Source organism: Crocodylus siamensis, chromosome 4, assembly GCF_052110815.1.
Source record: "Crocodylus siamensis isolate JL-2025a chromosome 4, ASM5211081v1, whole genome shotgun sequence".
NCBI lineage: Eukaryota > Metazoa > Chordata > Crocodylia > Crocodylidae > Crocodylus > Crocodylus siamensis.
Window position 1 is genome coordinate 182,869,545 of NC_143398.1, and position 25,222 is coordinate 182,894,766.

Here is a 25,222-nt window from a genome sequence, read left to right on the forward strand (position 1 = left end):
GGCACTGAGAACTGGACAGAGTACTCCAGCTGCAGCCTGACCAGCGTCGCATAGAGGGGAAGGATCACCGCCTTGGACCTGCTTGAGATGCATCTGTGCGATGCATCTGTGGATGCATGACAGAAAAGTTGTATCTGTTTAAAGCCCCAATTTTGCCAAGCTAGTGCAAAACCGTATCCACTCAGAGCTACACTTTGCAAAAATCTATTTAACTTCAACGGATTCCTTACCAAATGGATGTCAATTAATACACATTTGGCATAAATGGAATCAAAAGTGTCCCCAGAGGATTTGGGGCTGCCAGCAGCTAGAAACAATTGAAAAATAAACCATACACTTTGTTACACTAGGGCAGGTTTGCCTCTGGCCTGCCTGACACCATCATTTTGGATCCACACCTCCCAGCCTTTTGCCCCTTGCCTCACCCTAAGCCCTCGTGGCTTCCTGAAGAGAAGTGGCACAGGACTGGCTGCAATACCTCCCACGATGATCAGAAAACTTGTTTTTCTAGTTTCAAAACAGAAACAGAAAAGGAAAAAAGGGGGCTTTTTGTGAGGTTGCCTTTGAAAGAGAAATTGACCCTCCAGTTTCTGGTGCTGCTGTGGCTCGGGGGCTCTTCTGCCACCTTTTGTAGCTTTGCAAACAAGCTTCCCTCTTGCGAAAAATCCTGTGCAGTTAGTCACAAGCTGGGCAAAGTGCTTGGCCAGGTAAATAGCCAATTGCGGGGGAGCGCTATTTGTAGGAGAAGTGTGCCCAAATAGGCAGAACAGGCAAACCAGAAGGGGGGTGGGGAGGGGATCTCTATCAGCCCCAGCCCTCCTGCATTTCCAGCGCCAGGCGCGGAGCTCAACTGGCTTGGGAAGTGCCTGGGTGTGGAGCAGAAGGGCCCGCTGGAAGCGCTCCTGAGCGCTGCCAGGCACAGGCGGCCCCTAGGGGCCTGGCGGGGCCGAGGCCCGCGCTGGGCTGGGCCAGGGCTGCGGGAGCCTGGGAGCGCGGCCCAGGGCAGGCGCTCGGCCTGGACTGTGGGGACGGGACGGGACGGGACGGGACCCGACCCCCGGGCTGGAGCTTCAACCCGCGCCTGTCGGTCCCCGTAGCCCCCACCTCTCCCCTCCCCACACGGGGCGGTACGTACCTGCGGCGAGGCCGGGCCGGCCACTTCCCGTGAGGAAGGATCCCTGCAGGCTCCTTCCCTCCGCCCGGGTGTCAGCTTCGCCCGCCCCGCCCCGCCCCAGCCGTGCGAGCGGGCGGGCTGCTCTGCCTGCCCCGGGGCGGGGCAGCCCAGCCCAGGCCACGCGGGGCCCCAGGGCCCGCCCCAGCCGCGCTGCCGGGGAGGGGGCGCCGCCCGCCGCCTCTGCCAGCTCCGGCATGTTGTGGCGCGTCCGCCCGGACGGGCGCACGGAGGCCTCCTTGGGGCCGCGGGGCTCAGCGAAGGTGGCCCCAGCTCCTCGAGCCAAACCGGCCTTCCTGAGGCGGGCAGAGCCCGTCGTGGTGCTCGCCCGGGTGCGAAGCCGCCGGCGGCCCGCAGGGCAGGGCACGGGACATCGATGGGAGCGGCCCGGAGGGCGAGGCTGGCAGAAAGCAGGGTCTGAACAGGCAGAACTGCGCCTTAGTCCGGACGTGTCCTCTTTTGGGATCATCATTTGGGGCGGGGTTTTTTTGTGTTTTGTTTTAATATAATCAATGAAATGTCCAGGTTTTGCTCAGCACTGAAGTTTTTCCTAGCTTGCCCTAGAAAGGAGCTGCTTGGGCCTGGGGAGGGCAATAGGACACCCCCCCCCGTGGGGGCCAGGTGGGGGAAGCTGTCTGGACACCAGGGCTGTGGCAGGGCAGGGGAGCATCTGCCCCCTCAGCAGGGAAGGGGACGGAGGCCCTTCAGGGGCAGTGGGAAGGTGCGTGTGAGGCCGTGCCCTTGCTCTGCTCGCAGCTGGGAGTGCTGCAGAGCTGGGGGGAGCAGGTGGCTGCAGGTCAGCAGAGCTGGGGGGCTGTGGCTTGGGAGTGATGGGCATGGGGTGGGGACTGTGGGTTGAGCGTATGGGGCACTGGCAGCACCAGAGGGACGTGGGTCGGGAGAGGCACCAGTATGGCCCAGGGAGGGCAGGGTACTGTGGGTCTGGAGGGGCAATGGAAGGGGTAGGGATAGGGGCAGGGGCAGGGCCCTGGCATATCACTGCCCCCCACAATCATATTACCTCCCCCTTAACAGGTGTCCTCTTTTTTGGAGCTTGAAATACGGTAACCCTACCTTACAGACCAGTGGTTCTCCACCCTGTTAGACTCGAGGCACCCGTTAGAGAACACCAGCTCTTTGCTCTCACTTTTTTTCTTGACTGTAGGGAAATAATAGAGCAAGCCTACTGTTGCAAAGACCTCAGAGCACAGAGGCCTCATGGTTTTAACACTACGGATTCCTATCAGAAATCTCTGGGTTTAGTTTATGAATCATGTCTGCACATCTAATGGCGGTAAACACCCCAGGGCACTCCTGAAGGGATATTAATACACCCCAGGTCCCACAGCACCCTGGTCAAGAATCACTGCTATTAACTAACTGGATCTGAGATGTATGAGCTTTGGTGAGGAAGGGGTATTATTCCTAGCCATTGCTGGTACATGACTTAAAAAGATTTGATGGAAAAAAATCACCCTTCTAAGATCAATGTAACCAAGAGACTGCAGAGCTGCTTGTTCACAGATCATAGCTAAGCAGTCCACTCTTCCTCCAGTGGAAACAGTGTGGCAGGCAGCCTCTGGGGACAAGCTGCTGTGCTCCAATAAGAGAAATGCCAACACTTGAACAGGGCTGGTTGGAACATTTTTCCCTGGAGTCAGTGTGTGACATCATCAGCGACAATCAAAGTGCAAAGTAGCACCACTCCCTAATTTGCTCTTTTTTGAAATGCCACCCGCTGGAATTTTGTGGGCTTGGGTTTAATTTAAAAAAATTTAAATAATAAATTCAGCCCTCACAGTGGCAGAGACAAGCTCGCAAACATGACCTAAGTACACTAGGCAGTTTCACAGACCAGAAGCAAGCAAACACCTATACGGTATTACCCTTTTTAAAAGCCTCATAGTTTTTTAATCCTACCTAATGTGTCTTTGAATGTGTGGGATGGGCAAAACTGCAATATACACACTGCACTCACTTGAAGAATAGGGGCTTTGGTAGAATGTCCGGAGTCAACTTTCACCTGATGTCCCATAACCTTTTAGTCTCGGATGCGATTCCACTATCTGATGAAGTGAACCTGGGTTCACAGAAGTTTGTGCTGTCTATATATACACTGGTGTATCCTATTTAATTAACCTATAAAGGTGCTTGTCTACCATCAAAAGGAGTATAGTACTTGCTCTGGAGGCAAAACAGAGGCAATATGGAATTTTTTCCCCCCTGAGATTAGTTTTGTAAGCCCTGATGTTTCACTTGGGATAGCCATTTTCTCAAAGCAAACTGGATTTTTCTTGCCACCTGGTGGCCAGTTGCTGTTACTGGCATCTACTTTGGGCACCCAGCCTAGGAGAGTTGGTCATTTCCCTGTCTTCACTGAGTAAAATCCAAAGGAAATGACATGGGAATAGATTTGTCATGTGTCTGCATCCTTACTTTACTAAAGTGCACAGGCATTTTTTTTTTCCTTGGGTTCCTAGTTATTGGTAGAATTTTAGATTACATAGAGGTTTTTCCCCCATTCAGTAGTTGGACACCTTAAATGTTCATCTAGACTAAAAAAGTCAAAACCCAGGATCTTATTAATAGCCTTATTGTGAGAACACAGGCACATAATCAAATAGTCTACACAACTTTTGTACAAGGCTATGCTTCTCCATCAATTTGCAGTCTTAAGTCAAGGAGACTTGTCCTCTGATGTCACATAGGTGTTTTTTAAAGATTCCATCTATAGATGCCTAAATATGGGTCCAAAAGCCCAAGTTTAGATTCTCATTTGATAACACTGGCCTGCAAAGTGTCTAGGCAAAGTATTTGTGCCACAGAGAAGAGATTTTTAAATAAAAACTGAATCTTAGCCCCAAATCTGCAAATTTATACTCCCATGATTACCTTTACCCACATTATTATTTCTTAAGAAGTTACTGGGAGTATTCATGTGAACAAAATTGTATACTTGGTTATGTATTTACCAGGTCAACTACTCAGATTTTTTTTCCTGAGATCAGTTTTGTAAAATTCAAACAGGATATCCTATCAGCCACAGGATTACAAAAAACCTAGCATTTATATGTAGTTTTACACACACACACACACACACACACACTCTCTCTCTCTCTCTCTCTCTCTCTCTCTTTAATCTTAAATTGCAAAACCAAAAAGAAGTAAAGCCTCTACACAAATTGAATCAATTAAAACACACAATCATCTGAAGTGATCTCATCCTACAATATGTTTTTTTCCCAATAAATCAAACAATTAAGGGACCTTTTTTATATTTAGTCATTATTCACAAAACTAAAAAATACAACAAAAACACAAACAAATTAAATGTCCCCAAACAACTGACAGAATGCATACAGCTAAAATGTGCTACTGAACAAAACAGTAGGATGGCACCACACAAGGCAAGGAATTACCCAACAAAACAGAGTTCACAACAAACATTATGTGCTACATCCACATGAGCATGGATGTTTGGTTCCCCTGGGACAACCAGCAGTGGTGCACCTTGTGCCACTACTACTTACCCCTGGTGAATGCCTGTGCCACGGGCCCTCTTGCATGCGGCAAGTTACCTTGGGTGGGGTAGGGAGGCTGGGGTCAGCACTGGGCTGGCCCCAGAAGCTTTACCTTAGGTTCTGGGGGCCTCCTGGGTCAGCAGCAGTGGCTTAAAGCCTAGCCAGGAGACAGACTGTGGCTCTGGCCAGCCTGGCTTTGGTTTTGAGCAACATGCACTGCTCCTCTGTGCGCTTTGCTTTTTTTGGGGTGTTTTTTGACCCCATATCCAGGGGTCCACAAAAAATAAACAAACAAAACAAAACAAAGCAACCACCTCCCAAAAAACAACCCCCTCCCAACCCTCTCCCCCCAACTCTGCGCTGGTCCCTTGCAGCATGGAGAACAGCTGAATATGAAGTATGTGGTGCCACAGACATGCCTGCAGTGTGACCTACTATGCTGCCACGCTCCTCTGGATGAAGAAATAGAGCCATGAAAAAACAGAGTAAGAAAAAGAAATTTTTAGAAAGAGCATTACTGTTCATTGGAAGAAAAAAGGAAACAGAAAAATCCTAAGAAGAATATCAACTAACTGTAAACAAGAGACACAGCAAATATTCACCGCCTATGAAATGGTCCATTTCAAGCTGAAGTGGCTTGTTTTCAACAAATATAAAGGGATATTCTAATCAGCAAGGTATGCTGGGATAGTTTCCAATGCAAAGGACCCTGGTCAGGCATTTGTAAGGAAAAGTGCTGCTTCCATTTAATTATTTAATTATTTTGATGCCCAGGGACCTGACTGAAAGACATCCCCATGTTTTAAGGTTGGACTCTTACGTTTGAAATACGGTAGCTTTTTATACGTATTTTTCAACTATAAGAAATAATGAAACAATTCTGGCATCACCTGTTACACAAACACTTAAACCTTTTTATTCTAGCCTCTAAGTAAACTATGAAATAGGTGATGAGGAACATTAGAGATAGAGCACACAAAATGACAGAGGTGCAACTGTGAGCATCACAATCTCCTTCCAAACTCTTTGAAATCCAATTGCATTTTCTGGCACCTTTCTGATAAATGACACCTATGGAAGCTCAAGGCTTGGTGATTTACAATACAAGGCTCAGATCATGTCAGCTGGCACACTGGCCGTTACACCAGTGGGAATTAAAGAACAAATCTGTGCTTCCTGCAGTGAGGGAAGTCAAAGAGCAGGACTCACTGTGTCATTGCAGCCTCTGCAGTTTATTTCACTCAATGTACCGTTTCTCATCTCTCTTCTCCTTTTTCTCATAAGGGGACTTAGGAGCACTGAGCTTTTCTCCTTTCATAGCTGGAAGCAGAGGAATTTTAGGCCCCTGAAAATGCAATACTGCCTACAGAACGAGCCTGACAGCACTTTTCTAGACCCTGAGCCTGGCCTGGATGTGAGCTTCAGGAGAGGGAGTGTCTTCACTTTATCTTTTTGACAGCAGGCTCAGAAGGCTGACTGTAACATGCTGTCATTGCTTCTCCCTGCTCCTTCTGACCCACCCTAGTGGCTCATATCCAGTTAACATGCTGATCTGAAACCTTATTCTTTTACTGGCTACTGAATACAAGCAATATAATCTGAAAGCTGTTTAGCCACAGAATGCTAGCAAGAGAAAGCAGCAAAGCACCCCATGCAATTCACATGTGCAGCTTTTCAGTTTCTACATATTTACATTTCTATGTACATGTACATATTTTAAGTGAACAGTAAGGCAGAGGTGGACAACTTCCACACACCTGCTAAGGGGCACAAAACAGCTGAAAGAGACAGAGTGAGATCCTGTTGCCAAATTGCTACCATCGCTCACAGGATTTTTTTTCTTTTTGCTCTTGGGTACTGCAAAAATCTCTATTCTTCCTTTCCGTGCTTCCTCTCTCCCCCATCCTCCTTTTTCTCGTTTTTCCATTCTGTCTCCTACAACACCACTTTTCCCTTAATGCTCTTCAATACCTTCTCCCTTCAGCCTCCTCCTGGTCTTTCTCCTTTAGGTTTTTCTTCTTTCTGCCACCCTCTGCTTTGTTTATGCTTTTCTTTTTCCTTTCTTTTTTCACTTTCACTAATTCTTTCCCCTCTGTTTCTACGCTTCTTCTCTTGTTTCTACCATTCCCATTTTTATTTGCTATGAAAGATGGCAGAAGTGCTTTTTACAGGAGAGGGCTGAGAAGGGAAATGGAAAAAGGTAAAGAGCTCTAAGCTAATGTTTGATTATATTATGAAAGATCCAGAGCTAGAAATAAACTGCATATATCAGGGTGTCAGAAACACAGCCTGTGGGCCAAATCCAATAGGCAGCACGCAGCAGGAGACAGACTGGCAGGGCGCAGGATACACACTGCGCCACTCTGGAATAATCCCCCCGCATACTGGATTCAGCACCAATCCAGGTCGTGAACCATGTGGTGCCTGCTCCAGACATGCTGTGTGCAGTGCAGGCCCCAGGGTAGGTGTCACACATACAGGGAGTGCTAGATACAGCATGCAGAGGGGGAGAGGGATCTGTGGGCCTAATACAGCCTATGGACTGCCCCATGTCACTCATCTGGCCTGTGAGCTGGTCCAGGGCCAGTCTGGCACATGGAGATGAAACAGTACTCCCTGGCTGCAGTCTGGGGCTTGTGCTGAGATGGTGCAGGTCATGTACTGCGTAAGGTGTCTGCACTGAAACAGTGCACACCCCAGAGGGCCAGACCTTCCATGCTGCATGCAATGTACACACCAGGGCCAGCCCTCACACCACATACAATTTGTGCTGACCTAATTCCAGGGTTCGAACTGCATGCTGGCATGTGTGGCTGGCACAGGGTGCAAGTTGTATGTGGCACCCATGCCAGACCCACCCTGCACACTGTCTGCTGCACACAGGGACAATCTATGGGCCTGATTGGGCCCCAGAGCCAGTGCACAAAGCCAGTCTAGTGTGGTCATGCAGCAGGTACCAGACCAGGTCTGCATGCTATCCAGCATGTGCTCTATGCAGTGCATGGGATTGGTCTGAGACCCACAGGCCAGATCTGACCCACAGGCTGTATTGTTGACACCCCATCCTCACCACATGGCAAACAAAACAGAATACAAAATGAAGACTGAACAAAAAGGTATTTTAAAAAAGTGGATGTGTAAAAAAAAAGAATGTATTGTATGAATGCATATATCAATATTATACAAAATAATATATAAATATAAATAAATATATAGCTCTTCAAGGCATCTTGGTTCCTTTTTTGAGTTCATGCTTGGTTCTTCAGTATCAAGCATATTTTTCTTGACTGGACAAATTTTAAAATTTACTTGTTTCAGCTACAGGCTCCATTCAAAGATAATATTGATTCTTCTGGAGGAAAATGACAAAACAGTCTGGCTGTGAGGGAAAGCCAAGCCACGGAAGTGGGAACTGGGAAACAAAATAATGACTCATTTATACAAGATTATTGGTCAACACATTACTCTCAGCTGCATTTTGCCTCTAGCAGCTCTTGTAGACCTGGTCTACACTAAAAATTTTGCCAGTGTAGCTATGCAAGCGAGGGGTGCATTTCTTGTTGTAGCTTAAATGTCATGTTACTAGCAAAAAAGTTCTTCTGTAGTTTATTTTGCTTATGGATCCAACAGTAAATTTTGCCAGCCCAAGGAATTTTATATTGGTATAAAATGCATGCACAGCATGAGGATTGTTGGTATAATGAAAATAATTTCTAGTCAAGTCAGGGCCTAATATTGTTTTCTAGGTGGAAGATACACCAAAAACGTTAGTTTCCAATAGAGCTTATTTTAAAAGGGGAACCACGCTATGGATGGAAATATAGTTTAGTAACAGAAGTTTTAAGGTGGTTCATCCAGGTGTCAGTCCTACAAAAGGTAGATCAGCTGAGCTACGCAAATGAGTAGTCACTTGAGTAGTACAGCTGATTTGCCTTTCATAGAATTGAAACCTAGATAAGTCATCTCATAACTTTTGATCATCTAAAAACTGCTTTGATAGAGAAGAAAAGAACTGCTACATTTACAAATTAAGCTCTTTATGTTCCATCATGGAAACAGAGACAGCTATTACAATGAGGTTATAAATGCAGTTTGTTTGTTGTATGCAAAAAATAGTGAAAAGGGGGGTGGGTGGAGAATGTGCATATGAAGTGTTTACAGTATCTGCAGTAAGTTGATAATACCTTGTATGTCATCATTGTGAATGAGCCACCTACTGCAGGGGGAAAAGCAATCTTGTATCTTGCTAAAGATTTCGGGTACCTGTCTAAGGTTTACTCTGGATAACAGTGTTTTAGTGCTAGGACAGTAGGGAAAAGCCAAAGGTATTATGCTACTCATAATCAGCATCCATAATGGATAGTGAGCAATTTATTTACAAGCTAGCATTCACAGCTAAGCAGGTGTCATCAGGCCTTGGATTGCTGCTGGATGCTCAGACTCAGCTGTGGTAAACAGTTCTTTTCTCCATCTTTGTGGATAGACTGAGTCCGAGTATGATTTTCCAGATGCAGACCGTGCTACCCTTACCCAGGTCTTTATCACCACATAACCAAATTATTATAAGACCATATTTTGGGTCATTCACAAGGTAAAGTTAGTCCAGAACATGGCAGTCTATTGTGTGGGAGCACTAGTGGTTTGTGAGATATATTGATAGTTTGGGGACTTCTAGGTACGAGGCAAGGTATTGGTTTCAACTTAAATGATTTCAGTTCACATATTCCGAGAGACTTGTTTTCCACTCATGTCACCTTGCAACAATCAGTGGAAACACTGGAGCTCCTTTGCTACAAAAGAGATGGAGCTATCAAGAAGTATCCTCTCTGACAGCCCTTTACTCAGAAATGTGTTTTCCCCCACTTCAATTATGGACTAGGAATGACTTGGGATTGTACACGTGGCCAGTAGTGAATCTTGATTGCTTAGCAGATTCTCATCTTTAAATATTAGCAGGAACACCCAAAGCTTTGGACAGACACTTCTGGTAGGTAAGTTTCAAAAAGTAAATCTTGTTGTTAAATTGAAAACAGAAATAAATAACTAAAAACAAACATGTGGCTTGTTTAAGAATCCTTTTGATGCAGTTTACGTGTTGACTGGGTTATCAGATCTGCTACAGAACTAAATATTGACTGTGTTTCTTAAACTATGTGATTAAGAACTTCCACTGGTGAAGCATCCAAAACATTTCTAGATACCCCGATCCTACCACAACAGGCATATCAGAAAAGCCCAGACAGACATACACCTATCTTAACAGTGTCTCCAATTTTCTACCTTTCCATGGAAGTTCCATTAGCTCTTAACTTGGAAAAAGAAAGAGTTTTTTCCTCAAGGTGTGCCATAACAGGAGTGAATAATGTTGTGTTGGGTGACAGAACTTATTCTGGTCATAGACTCTTCTGTTCAGCTCAATATGGATATCCAGTAAGGAGAGTTTTCTACAGGGATAAGAAGAAACATTAGCATCTGTCATTAGTGAACACAGCAGAAGATCATAACTTTAAATCAAAGAAGCTACTAAACGGCAAGCAGCTCCAGACTCGTGGAAAGAATGTTTTCAACGTCAGCCTTTAAGACAACTTTGAGCTCAGATCCTCAAGGCTGCAGATCCTCTTTCATAAACGCCTATATTATACCTCACATATACTGACACACAATTAACAATTAGTCTCCTTTCATTCCTGACCTACTGTCATCTAGTGACAGATTTGGGGATTTGTCAGTAGGTGCGGATCAGTTTTGCTGACTCTCTCTCCCCTTGCCAGGCAGACTGGGAAGCTACTTCAGTTAACTTCAACTTAGGGTTATAAATGGACATGTGTCTCTTTGTGAGAACATAAATTAGTGGAGAAGGACAAGAGGCCCTGTATGGAGAAGGGCCTGTTTATACGCAAGCGCCATCTTATTACTTGAGGATTTTGCTCTTTAAGATTAACAGCAAGACTATCCACAGTTTGGATAGCAGGCCTATTCCGTATGTTGTATATTGGGGAAGGAGTTATTCCCCCAAAGCATGTAAATCCTGAGTGTTCGCATACCTGTTCCTGGGCCTTTCCCTCTCACCCTTGAAATAATGCCAGGCCTAACACAAATTCAGAGTTCATTTCAGAATCAGAAGCTCCACCCCACCTCTAAAGTACCTTCCTTTCCCCATCGATGTGTAGATGCATTTGAACCATTCCTCCAGGCCTGGGTACCACCTTTCTCTGTTCTGCCTTATCAAGATGTGCTCCAGTACCAAGTGAGATAAAAGCTCGTATCTCAATTCCTGTGGGACAGCATGTTCAGCAAAAACGGTTATCTAATTTCTTTCACCTTTTCTGAGGATTTCGCAGGATCTCAGCCAGGCACTGTAAATAAAAGGAGGATGAGGTTGGGGACCTTTCTAGTGTAGACACATCCACTTTGCATTGACTCCAGAAGATGTCTGCTGCTTTGGGAATACAGTTCCAAGTCCTTTTGGCATTAGAATTGATTTTCGGTTCATCACCATCAATCTCCAGCAGACTGGTAGGTTCGTGATTGGTTGCTGTTACAATGTAGCTCTGAATAAAGAAGAGCTTTGGTTTCCCTAGAAGACTAGGACAGGAATCTGCAGTAAAAAACTGCTTCACCCGGTCCAAGGAGAATCCAGGAAAGGGCTGATCCGTACAGAAGATGCTCTGAGAGCTCCCCCGGCTGACTAATATGCAAATGAAGCTGTCATAGTCTTTGTGCTTTTGCAGTTTTGCAGCATCCTGCAATGTCTGATTCATGGCCTCCACACTTAAATATCTGTAACAATTAACTTCATAACCCAGTTCTTGAAAGGTCTCCTCTAACGTATCTAGGAAAAGAAGAAGAAATTTACTAAAGTGAATGTATTTCAGGGCTTGAGTACTGTCAGATATATGTTAAAAGCTTTATATACTTAGCATTTTTACAACTGGAAAACAAGAGGTTTATTTAACGAGAGGCAAAGATTCAGTCAACATCAAGGGTTCTTATTATGCCACTAATTGTACAGTGGATTACAGACCTCTGATGCCACCTCCATACTATCATTAATATGAAGCAAGTGTTTCACAGGATTGAAATGCATTGAATTGTGGACAGAGAATGATGCAAAGCATACTGGGCTTAAGTTCGGATCCAAAGAAAATGACTTAAGTGTTTTAAAAAAAGTCAGGCAGGAAAGCCCATTAGGAAACAAACCCAGGGAACCTCTTGCAACACTGAGGAGACAGGCCAAGTAGCATCATTGACCTTTCCCATCTCTAATTTCTAAAATGTACTTTGTGTAGTAGTATATTACAAGAGATGTTCAGAACTGGGAAGGGATGCCAAGGTTTCCCTCTCAGCCACTAGATGGAGACTTACAACCAATTCACTTTGCAATTATATCAAGGGACTTTTTCAAGAAGAAAGGTTTAGAGCAGTGGTTCTCAATCTTTTTGGACTCGTAACCTGCAACCCCCACCACCACCCGAGCCCTGCCAGTGCCCCTCACTCCCAACTCACAGCGGGGGGATGGGAGAGAGGAACATGGTCCACACCCCATAGGCCACCTGTGGTGCCCTACCCTGCCCTCGCACCCTCTCATGGTGGGAGGAGATGAGGCCAGTACGGCCCCTTGGTCTGTATTCCTCCCACTCTTGGCAGTGTGGCTGGCACAGGGGTCCTGGTATCAGCAGCAACATGTCTCGCTGTCCTTCTCCACCCTCTTGCGCTAGGTCCTGCTAGCCAGTCTGCAGAAATCGGGGGAAGGGCATGTGCCCCTCCTTGCCCACCTAACATGCAGCCTATGGCTCCCTGTCCCCCTCAACTTACCTGTGGAGAACTGTGGGAGATGCTCTCTACTGCTGCCTGGCTGCCAAGTGCATATGTGGCAATCCCTGTCATATTGGCTTTCTCCCACTCCCCACCAGCCCCAACCAGCCTCTTTGCAGGCTGGAACATGTCCAGCCTGCAAGGAGAAACCTGTGGTTTCCCATGTTTTTCCCCTTTAAAAGAAAAAAATCTGTGTTTTTCCATGAATGTAGTACCAGCAGTAGTAGCAGGCTCATCCCAGGTGCAGGCTGCCCCAGCTGACCTCTGAGATCACAACCATGACAGATCTGCAGCCCCTGTGGACTCCCTGAAACCTGCTCACAGCCACCCAAAGGGCTGTGGGCCCCCAGCTGAGAACTGCTTGTCCAGAGGACCACTGCAGGATTGACAAATTTGGGGAAGGAAGATCTCTGTTGGCACTAAAGTGCTATACTATTCTAATGACAAGCTAAAAGTTGCAAAAGAGAACTTGTAATTTTGCCACAAGTTAATTACACATCTTGGAGGATGTTGGAGTTCAACTCTGCTGCCTCTTGTGGTGAACTGTACTGCAAGAGAGCATATTACCCTATGAAAAGCTATTTTTGGAGCCTTGTTTAATATTGGACTGAATATGGAGGTTAAAAACCACAGGTAAGTTTCATTCTGTAATGAACCATTAAGTTACCACAATGACTTATAATTGTAATCCCCCATCTTCACAGCTAACCACATCCACATAGCCCATCATATTTGCTGAAATATTTTCTTAATTAATTTAGAACACCACATGTGTGCCTGGTGCTTCACAGACAAAGTATGCTAGATTGCTTCTTACCCAATAAAGTTTAGAAGTCCCAAACTGGTAGAAGCAAAAATAATTTGTAACAAGCTATAACTGTATACACAGGGGTGTTCAACCTCTGGCCTAGATCCACACCCAGCACTGTCATCCAGCCCACAGGGCTCCATGGGAGACTCAGGGGGTTGGGCTGAAGTGGTGCAGGGCCCCTGAAGCCTGATCCCCACATGGAGGACTGGGTGGAGGCAGCACGGGGCTGTTGGAGCCTGATAACCACATATAGGACTAAAGAGGCAGTACAAGGCCCCCAGAGCCCAATCCTCACAGGTGGGATTGGGCAGGTGTGGCATTAAGGCCCTGGGGCCTGATCCTGCATGCAGGGTCCAATCCAGCCTGTGGACCAGCCCTGCACCCCTCACGTGGCAGTTGAGCACTCCCAATTCAGCTCACCTGTATGGCTACAGGAGCATGCAGAGGTAAGAATTAGTGTAACAGCTAAGATCCCAAGCTGCAGCTCCCCTTCAACTTTTAAAATTAAAAGTTACTCTTGTCTACAGCCAGACATTGCATTTTAAAATGCTTTGTTAACTTACAAAGGAATTTAAAAAGGTATTTTCTACCCAAACTTGCAGAGAGACAATAGGGCTGATGGGGAGGTAATCAGGTCTGTTATCTCCCATTTCCGTATACTGAAGTTAGCAAAGATGTTATCTCTGGAGACAAATCCACAGTTTGAGAACTGAAACTAACCATCACAGAGATGCTTAATGGGATGTTCTAGATCAGTGTTTCCCAACTGGTGTGCCATCAGGCACATCCAGGTGTGCCACAGCATTTCGGGCTGGAGCCATGCCCCCTGCCTGCTGCTGCTGCAGACAGACAGGGGGCATGGCTCCAGCACAAAATGTCGTCCAGCTGGCTGTGTGCCACTGGCTGCATGCCACCTCTCCTCATCGGTGTCCAGCTGGCCATGTGCCTTCTGTCCTCCCCCCCCCTCAGTCGGCATCTGGCAAGCCACGTGACACCCTCCTCCGCTCCGCGTCCAGTGTGCCATGGTGCTTTTTTATTTAGCTAAGTGTGCCACTGGGCAAAAAAGGTTGGGAAATGCTGTTCTAGACTGAGCACTGGGTTCCACTGGGTAGAGTGGTTTTCTTTAATCTTTACTATATCTATAGCGGAGCCTCTGGGAACCCTATAAAATTAAGCCCCTATTAGTGAATGGCCTGTTGTGACTTATTTATACAGCTTGTGAAAAAATCCTCTTTCTCCATCTCCTGATCTAAGACAGCCTCAGCCCAGCCCCGCTCCACTGGTTTACTCTAGCTGCATGATTTAAGTCCACCTGGTCACTTGGTTAGGGGTTAGAGGTTCCCAACCCCCCAGACTGCAGCCCGGTACCAGGGCGCAAAGGGTTGGCTGCCAGATCGGAAGTGACCAGCACACTGTGGACTAGCAGCCAACCCTTTTTTTATATTGAGTATAAACAAAGAGTTGGCTGCCAGTCCACAGTATGCTGGCCACTTCCGGTCTGCAGTATGTTGGTTTGCAGGTTGCCGCTCCACGGTCTGAAAAGGTTGGGAACCACTGAGCTACGTGACCAAGGCTGGAGAAATTCCCGAGGGAGGGGGGAGCTCACTCTTCCTGCATAACCCTAGTCCTCCCTCACCTGACGTTGCTGACATATTTCAAACTAACCAGTCCACAACAGCCGTGTTCTGAGGATACTGCTCTATGGTTGGAACTTGGTGATGAGGTCACAAAAACTTTTAAAAGGGGGTCAACTATTTCGGAGGGGTCAGATATTTTGGAACACTGAAACAAGCAATCAGCCTCTAGAGCTCCATCAGTCTCTGGATGAACATGCAAGTAAACTTACCTGAAATTTAGCCAGTAACTTACGATTCAGTGAACTAGACACGTATCAGAAGGGCCAACAAGCCTGTTCTGATTTCATAGACATTAGGGTTGGAAGGGACCTCAGAAGAACATCCAGTCCAGCCCCCCCATCCAAAGGGTAGGAAAGTCAGCTGGGGTCATAGGATCCCAGCAAGATAAGCATCCAATTTGCTCTTGAAGGTGTTCATTGTAGGTGCTTGAACCACCTCTGATGGCAGGCTGTTCCAGACCTTGGGGGCTCGGACAGTAAAGAAATTCTTCCTTATGTCCAGCCTGAAACGGTCTTGTAGTAGTTTATGACCGTTCGACCTCGTCATCCCTTGGGGCGCTCCAGTGAACAAATGTTCCCCCAGATCCTGGTGGTAACCCCTGATAAACTTATAGGTGGCCATCAGATCACCCCTAAGCCTGCACTTATCCAGGCTAAAGAGCCCCATGGCTCTTGGCCTATCGTCATAATGTCTGTTTTCCTGACCTCTGATCATGTGTGCGGCTCTTTGCTGGACTCTCTCAAGGTGCTCCACATCCTTTTTGAATTGTGGAGCCCAAAATTGGATGCCTTACTCCAGCTGCGGTCTCACCAAAGCCAAGTACAGGGGGAGAAGGACATCCCGGGATTTGCTTGAGAAGCATCTATGGATGCAAGCCAGAGTTTTGGTTGCTTTATTAGCCACAGCATCGCATTGCAGGCTCATGTTCATCTTATGGTCAATGACGACCCCCAAGTCTCTTTCTTCCATAGTGCTAGCTAGCGTAGCACTGCCAAGCCTATAAGGATGCTGCAGGTTTTTCTTCCCAAGGTGGAGAACCTTGCATTTTTCGGTGTTAAACACCATCAGATTCTCGTCTGCCCATTTGCTGAGCTTGTCCAGGTCAGTCTGGATCACCTGCCTCTCTTCTGGCGTGGATGCTTTGCCCCAAAGTTTGGTGTCATCGGAGAACTTGGCCCGTCCACTTCTGACTCCAATGTCCACATCATTAATGAAGATGTTGAACAATATGGGTCCAACGACAGAGCCTTGGGGGACCCCACTGGTCACAGGACACCATGAAGATTGACTTCCATCTATTACTACCCTCTGGGTCCGACCACGGAACCAATTTCCCAGCCAACGGATTGTGGTGGACCCAAGGCCACAATTGGCCAGTTTCACCAAGAGGTGATCGTGGGATACCAAATCAAAGGCTTTTTTGATAGGTCACCTGGTCATAGAAGGAAATGAGATTGGTCAAGCAAGACCTACCCGCAACAAACCCGCGCTGGCTATCCCTTAGGATGTTGGCGTCGGCCAGTCCATTAAGGATGACCTCTTTAAACAACTTTTCTAAGATCTTCCTCGGGATAGACGTCAGGCTGATGGGCCTATAGTCACCCAGATCCACTTTCCTCCCTTTCTTGAAGATCGGCACCACATTGGCCTTCTTCCAGTCTTCGGGCACTACACCAGAGTGCCAGGAGTTTACAAAGATCCGTGCAAGGGGCTGGGCTATGACGCTCGCCAGCTCCTTGAGTATCCTGGGGTGTAGATTGTCAGGGCCGGCTGACTTGAAGGTGTCCAGCCTCTCAAGATGTTCCTTTATGAGGTCAGCATTTATGGAGGGCAGGGAATTTCCCTCACCCAAATCTCCCTGTCCTGTAGCAGGCATGGGCATCCCGTGTGACTGATGAAAGACTGATGCAAAGTACCCATTTAATAGGTTGGCTTTTTCCTGGGTGTCAGTTGCCCCATCTGGTTCAGCAGGGGTCCAGTGTTGCCCTTGCTTTTCCTCTGGCTCCTCACATATCTGAAAAAGAACTTTTTATTGTCCTTGATGCTTGAAGCTAGTTGGAGTTCAGTTGCAGCCTTGGCTTTCCTGGTTTGCTCCCTGCAGGACCAGACCAGTGCAGAATAATCCTCCTTGGAGGTGAATCCAGTCCTCCATCCTTTGTAGGCCTTTCTTTTTAGCCTCAGGAGGTCTGCTAGGTCCCTGGAGAGCCAGGGGGCCTGCTGTGCTCTCTTGCTTCCTTTCCTCCATTTGCTCAAGCAGGTTTTCTATTAATTTTCCATTGTTTTGTATTCCTTCCTCCCTCTTTGATCAATAACGCCAACTGTTATAGCATGCCTTGCTGTAATGCTTATGAGGGTGAGGATAGCCTTTAGAGCCCCCTTTGCTCGGCTGGCTAAGGTGGGTGTGGGTTTTTTACTTTCCTCTAGTACAAGAGGCTACTTCTGAATGCATCAGGCTAAAAGGAAGCATCCCAAAGTACCACAGTGGGTTAAAAGCACTCCCAAGGTCTACAGGGTCTGTGTACCCTGACTGCACAGAGCCCTAACAAAGACCCAGGCCCGGGTGGTAGCAATGGTTACCCCAGGCTTGCGGGTGCACTCCAGGGTGGGGTGTGGCTGAATGTGCGCACCCCCAGGGAGACACCCAAAGCATGGTTTTTGTTTGGGCATAGTGAAGTGGGCAGCTAAGTGCAGAAGTGCCCCCAACTGGCGTGCCACACAACTTTTATAAAAGGTTACATGAATATATTGTCTGAAATAATATATAATTAGAAGTTATAATCCCTATTCCATGATGATATCTTCGAGCTTTAACATATCTTATATTAAAACTATCTGAAATTGGGGGGGGGGGGGTTTAAAGCATCTTAACAAAAAAAATGATTAAATAAAAAAAAATATCTGATTTTTATTTATTGTTTTTAATTGTTGATTTTTATCCACCCTGGTATTTTTTCAAACTCTCACAAATGGTAAGAGATTGCCTAATCAAAGAAGAGTAAAAATTCTTTTTTGAACTTTAAGAGAAGGAAACTAAGGGGGATGGGGACAACCTTGAAAGGGTCCAGAGGAGAGCCTGCAGGCAAAGCCCTACGAGGAGAGATTGAGGGCCCTGGATCTCTTTAGCCTCCACAAGAGAAGACTGAGAGGTGATTTTGCAGCTGCCTACAGATTAAATCAGGGGGGACAGGCAGGAATAAGAGGCGCTCTGTTTAGCAGGGCACCCCTTGGAATAACTAGGAACAATGGCTTCTTTACAGTAAGGGTTGCCAAAATCTGGAATGGGCTTCCAAGGGAGGTGGTGCTCTCCCCTACCTTGGGGGTCTTTAAGAGGAGGCTAGACAGGCACCCAGCTGGGGTCATCTGACCCCAGCACTCTTTCCTGCCCAGAGCAGGGGGCCGGACTCAGTGATCTCCTAAGGTCCCTTCTGACCCTAGCATCTATCTATGAAAGGCAATATACACTTGATTGGAATATTCTACTGTGATCTATTCTTACGAAAAATATTTTTGTATGTACACAAAACACAAACATATCTGTGTCAACCTAGCACACACACATACACAGACACTGAATAATTCAGTGCATGCTTATTCAATTAAAAACCCAAAACAGTGGTAGTTTACTTTTCTGTTTTGTGTCTGTAAAATGGGCTGAGAGTTTTGAATGAAGCAACTTCAAAGTGAAAAATTAACAAAGGTCAAAAGCGTGACAAAGAGATCTGAAGGCCACATTACATGTTTCCTAGTTCGACAATAATTAATAAACCCCCCAAATTATGAGCAACACTTTGCCTTCTATTCATACCTTTTGTCACCACCTAAAAAAATCCTCTTCCCTCTATCAAATCATTTTGCAAACCAAAGGATGCAAGGATAGAACCTGGCAGTCCAACGTTCCAGAAGAAGGTGCCTGGGTTTGACTTGAGAGCGTGATGAATTAATAATGACTGTGTGTCATTTCCAATTATCTGGGCAATAACTCAATGTAACAGCACCTAACTTTGGCTCAGATTAACTCTGAGCTTCCACACTACATGCTGGTAACAGCAGACATAGCTCTAGCAGTTAGTCCTATTTTCCTTTTTTTGTCTGAGAAGATTTTTAGATATTAAATGTCAGAGTTTGTGACATGCTCTGTCTATAACAGGGTTGATGAATGGGAGGAACAGCCAGAGCAGTTGTGGATCCAGTGTGCGGGGGACCCACAGACACCCCCTGCTCCCATGTGCAGGATCTAGTGTCTGCTCTGGCAAGTCTGGGACTACACTCCAGGCAGGACCTATGTTGCATGTGGCTAACATCCCAGATGAGCCAGAGCAGGCACTAAGTGCAGTTGGTGCCCCATACAAAAAAGCAGGCACCACCGTCCCAAAATGGCTGGAATGGCACTGCCTGCGACACACCCTGTGCCCTGTGTGAAGGGCCAGTCAGATGCATGCCACTTGGGTCCATTATGAGACCCAGGGCCAGCACCAGGGCAGATAAAGAGGCTTTGCAACCCAGGTCCAGTCCAGGGACTGTCTCTCTGACATTCCTGCTCTATAATAATCAGGACTCTTCTAAACCTATGCCTAAGCAATGTCAGATGCCTGTCACTTGAATCTTATAAGCATAATGAAGACAGCCGGAGAAAGCAGGTCTTCCTTTTTAGCAGCCTAATAACACTATGTAGTAACATGCCAGGCAAAACACATGCTAATACTCTACAGGACAGTAGTATTAGGCTACTGTGCAGACAGCATCTAAAAAAACCTGTGCACCATCACTACTGTGCAGTAGTGCCAGTTACTGTGCATTCATTTAGTACTAAGCTTAATGTGCAGTAACTACAGCACATTAATGAACATGTAGATGAGCCCATTGAGGACAAAAAGCATGAAGGTCCAAAGAGCCCCAGTTCTTCCTTTGCATTACATCTACTGACCAAGTGGAGATGTCATTCTTTCTAGGCCTCTGTAGGTACATGGGAACAGGAAATCTCCTTAGTCCAACACCTCTAAATACTATCCAAGCCTACTGCCAAAAACAGCCTTCTTCAGTTCAGAAGAGCTGAGGTCTGTAGGAGGAAAATCCCACCATTGAGCCCTGTGCTCCCTATGCTGCTCTGGACTGCCAACCCGGAGCTTTGTTGTGGTCAAGGTTTTTTTGTTTTAGTTTTTGTTTTACTGCACTCTCTATGCATAGTAACTCTGACTGACAGGCTACCTGCTACGCTATTTTTATGTTCAGTTTTTTTTTTCCATGCTGCTCTCAAATATTCACTATGCCACTGATTTTTTGTATAAAAAAATGTAACCAGCACTGTAGAAGCCATTGTAGCAGAAGTGTGGACACTGAGGCCTTAGGCACTCAGGAAGTAGTGCAGGGCTTATGGTCCTGGAGATGCTGAATTTATTTCCTCTTCCCATTTTGGCCTGGGCCATTTTTTTCTGGCAGAGGGATAGAAATGTGGAAGGTTGAATAACTTAGCCTTGACCCCAGCAACTCCTCCTTATACTTCTTCCTGACTTTTGCCAGAGGCAATGCAGGCATCAGAAATGTGGACAAAGACTCTACCCTTCAGCCTTTAAGGGTGTGAACAAATCCTGTTTTCCTGTTCCACTTCTGCCTCCTGTATCTCATTAGGAAGGAGGCCACTCAACCTGCAATCAAAGGCACTTGTATACGTTTAGTTCAAAGTACATTAATCTTAACTCTCTCTCCTTTGTAGAACGGCAAAAACTGAAATCACTTCCAGCTGTAAGTGACCTCACAGGGTAGCTACCAGAATAGCTTGTTTTACATCACCCTAAGTTTCCATTTATCATTTGTATGTCCTATTTCACTTCCTGTGCTCGTGTACTTTGCAGTTACCATTTTCCAAAATTACATCAGGAAATGTAAGTATCACAGAAATTTGATTGGTCTTCCTGAATCATTAATGACAATAAAAAGTGGAGATTTGCATGCAGATCCTCTCCTACTATATGCCTCAGGCTTAAATCAGCATTGACTGCAAATCTTCTCTATTTTCTGTAGATAGCCACTTGTGTGTTCCAAGCCCGAGTGAAATTTTTACTTGGGCAAGAATCTATCACATGGAGCTTTTCAAAGGCCTTCTGAAAAATACCAGTTTTAACCTGGGTATTTTCTATATTGAGCTTTATACACAAAACTGCCTAAAAAGAGGACATTTAAAAAGGAAACCATTTTCCTTCTCTCTAAAGTTATGATGTCAGTTTCCGATAAGATGTACAATATACAAAGGAAGCCCAGCTGAGTCATGAACAAAGGTCATATGCCTTCAGCTATTCACATTTTTGTGCTGTTCAGTAAGACTATTTCCTGAAGTGCACAATTGCAACTGACTTGTTGTGCAAAACTGGGCAAGGTACTGCCCTTCTCTGAGCCTCCACTTTCCTCCTTTCATTTGATCTGTCCCATTCATTAAGACTATAAGCTCTTTGCTGCAGGGACTCTCTCTCACTATGTTTATGTACAGTGAAACAAGGCGGCCCCATTCTGACACTACTTTAAAATAAGCAATAAAGAACACATAGATTAGTTGTCTAATAAGACCTGATGTTACTTTTTCAGGATACATTTTCACACTTGACACGTAATCCAGCCAGCCACATTCTTTATACTGAATTATCCCCCATCTTGGAGGATAGTGAAGTAAAGGACTTTATGTTCTTGAGACCTACCTGTGTCATTGCCAATACAATCTATAATCAAACATATTCCTAAAGGCTGACTCTGCATTCTGTACTGATCATCAGGCACCTGAAATAAGTGAAAGGACAAATATTTACTACATTGCTGTGTTTGGTCCTCCAGTCTACAGACTTGCTCCTTTTTAACTTTGCTTACCCACAGAAGTGGCCCCTTGCTGCCTTGCCCCATCAGTTTGGTACAGAGTAGCTAGCAAAAGTATATGTGAAGATCCTACAGCAGACACACTGAAAGGACCAACTGCTTTCTGTGACGGGAAAGTTCAGGAGACACTGGTTTATGGATTTTATTTCATTCTATTATTACAGGGCTAACTTCTATCCTTCACTCTATGAAACCTAGTTGCCTTTCATGGGGTTGAACAAGCAACGTAAAAATGCTAACTTTAGGCCAGACTCACCTGCCTTGGACTTTAGCGTACAATTAGTATATTTCCCACAAGCACAACTGATTGATCCTATCAGATGTGCTAGAAGATAATGGTGCAAAAGGAGAATGTATGTATTCAGCTTTGTCTGTATGGAAGTTAAAGATGTCTTCAAAAACATCAGACAAAGAGCTTAACGTGTACATTATTTTTTTCTTTTTCTTTCTTTCTTTTTTTTTTTTTTTTACCTGAGGTGAAGCTATTCCTGATTCCTGTATTGACACATGGACTGGTGCTGCTGCAACACACAACATAGTTATTCTCAGTATTTAGGCAAAATATTATACTGTGGATTTTAGTGACATTTCTTTAAATGCAAAGTAAAATAAAAATTAAAAAGTAATCATTTTTTTCCTGCAAAAGACCTATCACTACCAGGCCTGTTCATTCTCTCTAAGTTATTATGCAAGTTTAAAAAAAAAATTCAAGTGAGATTTGAGTGAAAAATCAAAGTCAGAATGCCAGTTGAAACTTTGCACAATTGTAAGTAAGATCCTACCAAGATGAATGCATATTGGTAGGGCAGTGGGAAGGTACCTGCAATGTTGCCAGTTATGTTGTTCCTGTCCTGGGCCTAACAAGACATTAGCATGCAGGAATATCAAATCAGCACTTTTCCCAAACAAAACATTCCATTTTAAAAAAGTTAGCCAGTCCATTTATACACTGGAATCTGAAGGTTAACTTTGCTTTCCAAATCCAGCTCACAGGTATGCGCCGAGGAACAATTTTGAGTCATAACCATATCTATTAAAAAGTTACCCTCTTACAATGTCTGTTAATTAAAATCTCTCATTTTAGTTAGCTGACCCAGTTTTGTTTTTCTCCAGCTTGGCTTTCTAATCGGAAATGTTTTTGATCAGAACTCATTTGGTTAATTTGAATGAAAATAACAAGAGACATCCTTCTATTTAAAAAAAAGAAACAGAATATTACAGGGAAAGAAAAAAAAAGCAAATTTAGTAGTACAAAATTCTGTTTCCTAGTTAATAACACTTGATCTTAGCCAAAAGGCCAATACTAAGTCCTAATTTATACTAATGTCTACTCAGACAAAAATACCTGAAAATCCATTTTAATCTAGGTTACACTGATTCTTTGATAAGTGAGTGAAAGCAGGATTTCTTCCCAACTTTCTAGCTCTCTCTTTGCATAAATAAATCACTTATTTAAATAGTTTGTGTACATGGCAATGGATGCAGCTACGCATTCATTAATCGCTGTAATTACAGTGCATTGTTTAGTACCTGTAATAACATGTACCAACTCAATGTGTTGTAATCAGCGCTACTGCGCAGTAGGGCAGATGAATGGTGTTTTGGTGATGCTAATGCGCAATAGATTAATTAGTACAGTTTTTGCACAAAAGAATTACTATTGTGCATCAACGCACAACAGACTTACTCTACTGCGCAGTTAGCGTCTTACGTAGATGCACCCAAAGATGTACAGTAAAATCTGGTTCATTCATCAGTCTAAGGCAGGGGTGTTAAACTCGCCTGTTCTCTGGGTTAGATCCAGACCAGGAGGCTCTTGTGGGGAAATTAACATGGCCATTGCTCACTTCCAGTTGCTGACCAAAAGGGCTCTGGCACCTTGGATTTTGGTGATGGGCCCTGCCCTTGAATTCCCAGCCCCTCTAAGAGCATGGCAGACTATATCCATTCCACAGGCCACATTTTTGATGCCCCTGCGCTAAGAATGACTAATTAGCCATCAGTGACTATTTATCAATAGTTAGCTGTTTTTAACTTTTTGTTTTATGCATGCTAAAGCAGACACAGTAAGGAATTATTTTTGACATATATAATGAGGAAAAAAGGTATTATTATGAAAATCTAGAGTGCAAATTATACACACATTGGCTTCCTATGAGAATGATAACATTATGTGCATAAATGCTTAGTGTATCATTTCTTGCTATAAAAATTCATAATACTCACTACATAAGAATTCCATGATTACAAATGGAGTAATATAATCCAAGATTTTTGCTTTGCATTCTTACAGGCGCTAATCACCAAAAGAAAAAATAATTTGCAAAATGCAACAGTGGAATATGACTGGTTTAGCCAAGAAATGCTGAAGAGTATCCAATGCTTTGTAAGTTTCAGTGTGGCAATAAGTGATGTGAATTAATATAGAAAACCAGTAAATTGCCCATCAAGAATGATTGGGGGGGGTGACAGAGCACTGCGCACCCCCCTCCCCATGCCACTGCCACCTCCCATGAGCTGGGGGGAAGGGAGTTTGCACACAATGGCCACCACTTCCAGCCACCAGTTTGCGCTGTTACTGTTCCGCATCTGGCCATGCATTGCCCCCCCTCACCTGTCCATGTCCATCTGTGCAGAGCACTCTGATTGGTTGTTTCAGTACACATTGTGATTGGCTGCCGAGATAACCAATCAGAGTGTTCCAAGAGTGTTACAGCCAGACAGACAGACAGACAGACAAAGCCGTTTATATATATGTAGACTAATACCAAATTTCAGAAGTATTCAGTAATTGTAGACACCCACTGTTGTCAAGTGGAGTGGCAGGTCATTAACACTATTAAGCCAGTCCCTTAACACTAGGAAGTAAACAGCTTAGGTCTTTTTGTTAATAAAATTCCAAACAGGGGGGTCTTACTTTGAATGGCATGCTGTCCATTTAAAGAGTGTTCTTTGTTCATATTCCATATCTAAAAAACAAACAAACAAAAAAATATCTTTCTGTTCCTCTATTAACTAACCACAGTATCAACTTTTGATGCAAAAAAGCCTTTGCCCTCGCTTAGAAAGGGACAAGTATTTTATGAAGAGCAATCAAAGCAGCTCATGCCTTGGAAAACTGGAAATGCTTTCAGTAAAGCACAGCTGCCCACCTTCTAAGCTACTGATGGCTGCAGTACCACAGGCTGCACTGCAGGAGGGAAGGAGGCATGTCCCACGGGCTGCACCAAATTGAGCTGCAGACACCCCTAGGCTGCATGCCTCATGGACACTTCCCTACAGCAGCAGTGTATGCCCATGACCCTCTCCCACGACTGCACTTATGTGCCAACGATTTCACCCCCCCACTAGAGCAATGTTTCCCAACATTTTCCAGCCCACGGCATACTTACATTAATAAAAATTTTCT

The 25,222-nt window shown here is 45.0% G+C and overlaps 1 protein-coding gene across 4 annotated transcripts in view; it reads right to left on the reverse strand.

The window, feature by feature from the left end:
- Window positions 1-9,997: 9,997 nt before the first annotated feature.
- Window positions 9,998-25,222, reverse strand: part of CFLAR (CASP8 and FADD like apoptosis regulator) — a 29,369-nt gene continuing 14,144 nt past the window's right edge. For 2 of the 4 annotated variants that reach the window (XM_090045126.1, XM_090045127.1), the window contains exons 6-10: window positions 24,731-24,782; window positions 22,285-22,334; window positions 21,642-21,720; window positions 11,014-11,524; window positions 9,998-10,136 (exon numbers count right to left, since the gene is read on the reverse strand). In XM_090045126.1, the coding sequence (XP_089901252.1) occupies window positions 9,998-10,136; window positions 11,014-11,524; window positions 21,642-21,720; window positions 22,285-22,334; window positions 24,731-24,782 (831 nt within the window). Of the gene's footprint in view, window positions 10,137-10,838; window positions 11,525-21,641; window positions 21,721-22,284; window positions 22,335-24,730; window positions 24,783-25,222 lie in introns of all 4 variants that reach the window. The other 2 variants (XM_090045128.1, XR_016442005.1) reach the window with 2 other exon arrangements.